Source organism: Neoarius graeffei, chromosome 3 (assembly GCF_027579695.1).
Source record: "Neoarius graeffei isolate fNeoGra1 chromosome 3, fNeoGra1.pri, whole genome shotgun sequence".
Lineage (NCBI taxonomy): Eukaryota > Metazoa > Chordata > Actinopteri > Siluriformes > Ariidae > Neoarius > Neoarius graeffei.
In genome coordinates this window covers 64,722,208-64,729,754 of record NC_083571.1, presented here as the reverse complement: position 1 = coordinate 64,729,754, position 7,547 = coordinate 64,722,208, and the positions used below count along the sequence as shown (strand labels likewise).

At 39.9% G+C, this 7,547-nt stretch overlaps 1 protein-coding gene across 1 annotated transcript in view; it reads right to left on the bottom strand.

Annotated features, from left to right (window-relative positions):
• Positions 1 to 1,342: 1,342 nt before the first annotated feature.
• Positions 1,343 to 7,547, bottom strand: part of LOC132883466 (sodium/potassium/calcium exchanger 2-like) — a 111,321-nt gene continuing 105,116 nt past the window's right edge. The window contains exons 8-9 of the mRNA XM_060917137.1: positions 4,087 to 4,253; positions 1,343 to 1,592 (exon numbers count right to left, since the gene is read on the bottom strand). Of these exons, the coding sequence (XP_060773120.1) occupies positions 1,343 to 1,592; positions 4,087 to 4,253 (417 nt within the window). The remainder of the gene's footprint in view (positions 1,593 to 4,086; positions 4,254 to 7,547) is intronic.

The following is a 7,547-nucleotide window of genomic DNA, read 5'->3' as shown; positions in this document are numbered from 1 at the left end:
GAAGCAGGAAAAAATAGCGGAGAATTTAGGGCCATGTGGCCCTAAATTCATTAATTGTTCTATTTAAAAAAAAACACTAATAAAATTGGAAGTCTCTGACTCGAATTCAGTAGCTTTCAGTCCACTAAACAAAAATAATTGCGTGTCAGGGAAAACTCTTTTTATGACCACCTACACTTGGAAAATCTGAAAGACAGTCTACCTTTAACGTCCTAAAAATTCACAGCTTATTATTCAATAATGCTTCAATAATTATGAATTAATAAGTATATTTACATTTTTATTTTTATTTATTGCTGTTTTGTAAATCTTTTTCATAATTCATCACATCGCAAATGATTATTGATCTCCACAGAATTAAACATAATGGACTGATTATGTTTGTGACCTGATTGTCGTTACTTGCCTCACGTTTCACCTGGTTTGTCTTGTTATTTATTTATTTATTTATTTATTTATTATTTTTGCGCTAATTAACCATTATATCAGCAATTCTCTTCAGCATGATGAGAAATAATTTTATTGATTAATGGAAACATTACGTTAGGTTTTTTGTTTGTTTGTTTGTTTGTTTGTTTGTTTGTTTCGGTTTTTTTACATCAGGGAGAATTTTCTAGGTTTTCTCCTGATTTCTGCATCCTGTTTTTCAGTTTTATGGCTACAACATTTGACTAGTTTTCCAGGTTTATAATCATCAGCTTCTGTTGTTGAAATCCAGACTTTCCATCACAACTAGGTTTTGTAGAACTGCCCTCGTAAACACTGCGATTTCCTTACAAATAATAAAAAAGGAAGAAAGAAACTAGTTATTGAAATAAGATAAAAATATGCTTGTTCGCAACTCTGGATTTCGACAGCTGTCTGATAGAAAGAAAGGATATATCGAGAGGTTAAAAAAGGAATATTCTAATGATTGCCCTGGTCTTGAAGGATCTTTTTCCTCTACAGGTCCAGGAACCTTTGATATTTTGATGTATCGCTCAGCATTAGTAGCTAACTATCTTTCCAAAAAACTCCACTACAGCAGATCCGACCTCCAGAAAGTCTCAAAATTCACACAACATCCAGCCATCCCAGTTGAAGGCCAAGAAAGAGTGGGCTCTTACATGACAAAAGCAGGGTTTGGATAGACACAGATGAGGCTTCTGGAGAGGACGCTGCAATATGCCAGGAATGTTTCAAAAGACAGAGTGGAAATAGATGCTGATGTGTTAAAGGGGTAGATTTTAAAGGAACTACAGTTGAGGTGCAGGCTTAATTTCAAGTTCTTGCTTTGATGAAAAGGGGCGGAGTTTCGCCGAAAGGGTCCTTTGCTGGACTGTGTGAGTGAAATGGATGTGCGTCAGATGGAAATGGGGCAGATGAGGATCTTGTCCTCCAGCATGACGCTGACCACCAGGAAGACGATGTAAAGGAGGAACATGATGAATCCCAGCAGCTTGCTCATCTTCCACTTGCAGGCGGCAATGGAGATGATGACGAAGAGGAGCATGATGAAGAGGAGCACGATGGCGCAGAAGAGGCCGTTGCTGCTCACCTCTACAGGCTCCAAACCATGCGTCAAAGTGTATAAGAGCCATGGGAACGGTAACCTGAAGAGAGACAGGAAATGACAGTGTACTTGCCATTTGTTATCATGCTTTTGACAGCAGTAATGGTTGTCATGGACTCTGTGTGTGCCTGAGGTTTAATATTACACCTTACATGCATTTCTCACACACACACACCTTTGAAAGGACCTTCACTGACATATTTATTACTGCAGATAATTAATGTAGTGTCCAAACCTAAACCAAATATCTGTCAAAACATTTAGGTAAGGACTGGATCATTGTGAGGACATTTGACCCTGTCCTATCAATGTGAGGTCCTAATACAGTACATGTACACAAAGAACAACAAAAAAAACCTCCTTTTTGCTTGGACTCTTATTAATTAAAACCCTAATAATTCACAATTATTTGCCGAGCGAATAATAACTGAGACAAAGTCGAGGTTATTATTCACCAATATTCACTGAGCCTGAGGTAGAAAATTGTCTTAGTAGAAATAGCTGATTATTTTTTAAAAATCGTATTAAAAAATTTATTTCAAACTTCAAAAGCAGCATGCAAAGGTATTAACGGTGCACACAGACTTGTCACTTATCTATACCAACTCACATAAAATACTTTGTTTTGAAATAAATAAAATAAATCACAATTCTGCCTTCCCTTTGAATAGTTTTAGACCAAACTTTGTAGCATCTTTTGTGCTTTTAGGAACAGCATTTTTTTTCATCATTTGTAATTCATCCTCACTTGCGGTGAAGAAGTGATTAACCGCCATTTGGTCAAGTCGCTTGAGGTGATTATCGAGAACTAGTCCGAATTTCTGACTACAGTGGTGCTTGAAAGTTTGTGAACCCTTTAGAATTTTCTATATTTCTGCATAAATATGACCTAAAACATCATCAGATTTTCACACAAGTCCTAAAAGTAGATAAAGAGAACCCAGTTAAACAAATGAGACAAAAATATTATACTTGGTCATTTATTTATTGAGGAAAATGATCCAATATTACATATCTGTGAGTGGCAAAAGTATGTGAACCTTTGCTTTCAGTATCTGGTGTGACCCCCTTGTGCAGCAATAACTGCAACTAAACATTTCCGGTAACTGTTGATCAGTCCTGCACACCGGCTTGGAGGAATTTTAGCCCATTCCTCCCTACAGAACAGCATCAACTCTGGGATGTTGGTGGGTTTCCTCACATGAACTGATCGCTTCAGGTCCTTCCACAACATTTCAATTGGATTAAGGTCAGGACTTTGACTTGGCCATTCCAAAACATTAACTTTATTCTTCTTTAACCATTCTTTGGTAGAATGACTTGTGTGCTTAGGGTCGTTGTTTTGCTGCATGACCCACCTTCTCTTGAGATTCAGTTCATGGACAGAGGTCCTGACATTTTCCTTTAGAATTCGCTGGTATAATTCAGAATTCATTGTTCCATCAATGATGGCAAGCTGTCCTGGCCCAGATGCAGCAAAACAGGCCCAAATCATGATACTACCAAAACCATGTTTCACAGTTGAGATAAGGTTCTTATGCTGGAATGCAGTCTTTTCCTTCTCCAAACATAACGCTTCTCATTTAAACCAAAAAGTTCTATTTTGGTCTCATCCGTCCACAAAACATTTTTCCAATAGCCTTCTGGCTTGTCCACGTGATCTTTAGCAAACTGCAGACGAGCAGCAGTGTTCTTTTTGGACAGCAGTGGCTTTCTCCTTGCAACCCTGCCATGCACACCATTGTTGTTCAGTGTTCTCCTGATGGTAGACTCATGAACATTAACATTAGCCAATGTGAGAGAGACCTTCAGTTGCTTAGAAGTTACCCTGGGGTCCTTAGTGACCTTGCCGACTATTACACGCCTTGCTCTTGGAGTGATCTTTGTTGGTCGACCACTCCTGGGGAGGGTAATAATGGTGTTGAATTTCCTCCATTTGTACACAATCTGTCTGACTGTGGATTGGTGGAGTCCAAACTCTTTAGAGATGGTTCTGTAACCTTTTCCAGCCTGATGAGCAACAGCAATGCCTTTTCTGAGGTCCTCAGAAATCTCCTTTGTTCGTGCCATGATACACTTCCACAAACATGTGTTGTGAAGGTCAGACTTTGATAGATCCCTGTTCTTTAAATAAAACAGGGTGCCCACTCACACCTGATTGTCATCCCATTGATTGGAAACACCTGACTCTAATATCACCTTCAAATTAACTGCTAATCCTAGAGGTTCACATACTTTTGCCACTCACAGATATGTAATACTGGATCATTTTCTTCAATAAATAAATGACCAAGTATAATATTTTTGTCTCCTTTGTTTAACTGGGTTCTCTTTATCTACTTTTAGGACTTGTGTGAAAATCTGATGATGTTTTAGGTCATATTTATGCAGAAATATAGAAAATTCTAAAGGGTTCACAAACTTTCAAGCACCACTGTAGATCAGAAGCACATGAGTTTCTATAATCACCTGCGTATTCATACAAATAATTATTATAAGAAGCCCGTTTGCAGCCGGTGTGGCATGTTTCTTACCCTACGGTGATGTCAAAGATGTTGGAACCAACTGAGCTGGACACAGCCATGTCCCCTAGACCTTTCCGGGCCACGATGACACTGGTGATTAGATCCGGGATGGAGGTTCCAGCTGCCAGGATTGTCAGCCCCATGATCTCTTCCGTGATGCCGATAGTCTCGCCAACCTGCGAAGGACACGCCCAACATCGTAGTATTAAAACAAATTCTGCAAAAGCCAATTTCTAATTTCTCCAGAGTAAATGCTTAAAGGACCCATGGCATGGTGGTTTGTTGATGCTTTAAACAGGTTCGTGGAGGTTTCCGGATGTTATATCCGCAGCCTTTCTCGAAATGAACCCTCGGCACGTAGATATAGCCTCCTGGGAGAAAGCCCCATTTCAGCCCTTTTCCCAGTGCGTCGTTTTGCTAATGAGAAGCATGGAGGCGGGGAAGGGTAGAGGGTGGGGGCGGGCCATGGGGGGAGGGGGAGGGGCTTGACCAAGCTGCGGGCATGCTACCTGTGTGTGAACAGTAGCAATGGCAGGTCAAGCAACAGTCCAAGCTTTCGCTTTTGACCCCTTGGACTCCTTTCCTAAACTCAATGTGACACAGAGAACAGAGAGTGAGAGTGTTCGGAGTGGTAGTTTACGAACGTATAATACCCTAGGCTTGAACACGCACTCCATAACCAAAGAGGATAGAAGCAGCAACTACAGCAACATATCACTTATCCAACAGAAGACATGCATTGCGGAGCAATAGTCAAACATAAGCTCATAAGTTACAGTCAATTTCCAGACTAAACTCCGTTTAACAGAGCATGCTGCATGCTTTTTGGTTTTGTAGCGCAGAGTACCTGGCTAACTGCAGGAAGCGGTTAGCTGCACAGCTAATGTAGCCATTGCAAGGCTAACGCACCGATTTTAAAACACGGCAAAATGACTTAACAGTTATACATTTACTTGTTCGGTGTTTGTGGCTGATGCGGCAGGGATGCTTGGTACGGACCCAGGCTTCAGTGACAGTTGATGTGCAAAACCTGCCCTGTACTGTCCCAAGTTGTGGAAACATTCATCAGGAAAATGCTTCCGACAAACATACACCGTCTTAGGTAGACTCGACGGCGTATTATTGGAGTAAATAAAATTAAGCCACTGCGTCTTCAGGGGCTCTCCCGTTGGCAGTAAAAACAGACTCCTTTCTGTGTTGTCACATCCATGTACAGCGCAATTTCCATGTTTCGCTCGCTTAGGTGGTGCCATGTTGTTGTGTCCTCTATGGTCTCCTCACTACAAAATTGAAATGACGTATCTATGGTGACAACTTTTGAGCTGGGCGGGCAATCCATACAGTGGGTGGGAATCCAGAGGGGGGGCGTGGGGATCATCTCCCTTGCTGACGTAGTAAAGGGAAGAGCCTATCAACGCGCCATTTTGACGCGCCATTCTCAAATGTTGACAAAGGGTGGGCATAGTTTGGTTTACACATTATGACATTTCTAGCCACTGGGGTGACTTAAGAAGGTCAGAGGAACTCATTTTAACGTTAAAAAACCTCAGAAAGTGAAAATTTCATGCCATGGGACCTTTAAGTGATTCACTCCAAATTCGAACCAGAGCTGTTTAACTGGTTTTCATGTGAACAAAGCTGTGCATATATATATATATATATATATATATATATATATATATATATATATATATATATACTGTATGTATTGTAGGTACACACAGTCCCTTTAAGAAACTACATTTCCCATCAACCAACTTCCGCGTTGACCTACGTCACATCCTCTTTGAAGCCATAAGTAACGGAACATGTTTCCACTCTCTCTCTCATCTGGACTGTTCCTGTCTGCACGTACAAAGAGATCCGCTCCGCCGAGCAAACCAGATAAAGACATCTTTTCTTTTTACTCAAGAATCAGAGTTTCGCGCTTTTCTTTCACCTTTGGCCACGGTAGATTCTAGAATCGTGCGATTTTAAACTCAGATTGAGTTACAACCGGTTTTCAGTTATTCATTATAAGTACGTACGGACTGCAGCCCAAGCAGTTAATTAATGTTAGAAGCGACTGGCTCCTTCTAATAAAGCACTGTGCACATTATTTTAATCAGAGACTTTCTTCCCACAAACTACAAAGCGTCAGATCAAGAATTCTCTGCCTTCTACAGAAGTCTTCACGAGCTCCTGTAAAATTCAGCATCTTCGTAGCTTCTCTGTATTCCTACACAGAGGCAAGGTACTGGAGCAGATTTGGCATTTTGGGCAAAAAGACTAGTCTTAGGAATTAGTTTATTTACGTAGTGTGAATTTAAACTCAGGAACTGTTTAAGTGTGCACACTGATTTTTGTGTTCCATAATTGTTCTATGTTCTCTCAGTCATTTGTTTAATAGATAAGGTTTTGCATGCTCTCTCTCTCTTTTCCTTTCTAACACTTTAATTTCATTATTTACACATATTTTGACCTCATCAAGATTTCAGTGAATTTGGTAATGTTATAAAGCTAGTGGGTTAGCTGCTACGGCTAATTCTTCTGTCTCATTAGCATCCAGGGCTAATTGTATTGTCTCCAGGGACTATAAGGCCTCACCACGTGGTCACACAAAATACACCTCAGTCAGCATCCCACGCTAGCCTTTTGGTTAGGCCATAGGCCCCACAACACACCTTAGCTAGCAAACCGAAGCTAACTCTTTTGTTCTATAAAGAAACACGTGGTGACCCTTCCCCCCTCTGTTCTTTATCACGAGGTCCTTTGTCTCAACTTTAGATAATATTCCAAGCCCTGATTCAATTCAACCTTTATAGCGCATTCCCCCGTGCCCACATTCAAATCCACATATATCACGGATGACCATTTGAATGTATTTCAATTGCTAATATTTAATTTTTTATCACACACACACACACACACACACACACACACACACACACACACACACACTCCTATGGACACACACATCTTACTGTTTGCTGCTGACTATCTGAAGATTTCAACTGCCATTATTCATTTTATCTTTGTTATAATAAATTCAATTAATTATTGAAACTGTGTGTGTTTATTTGTTGTTCCGATATTTTTGAAGTTACTCAATCTCAAAGGATTCCAAGGTGCATATAGGTTGTGTAATATGGTAAGTGATCATAATAATTTGGAATATACCATAATTTAGCTGTTTGATAATTTATTATTAAGCATCAAAATTAAAGGTATTATTTAATGAGACTGATTTAATGACTTAATGAGACTGATTTAATGAGATTGATCACTTAATCACAAATTGCACCTACAGTATTATGTGAAACATTGCGCAAGAGATAATACAGCTGGAATTAATAGATTGTCTCATCCACAAAGTAAAAAAAAAAAAATGCTAACAAACATGGTCTGGATGGATGTGTGTCGCACCCAAGCTATAAGACCACACAGTCCTGAGGTACAGCAGCAGCTGAGTAACATTACAGTCCATAAGC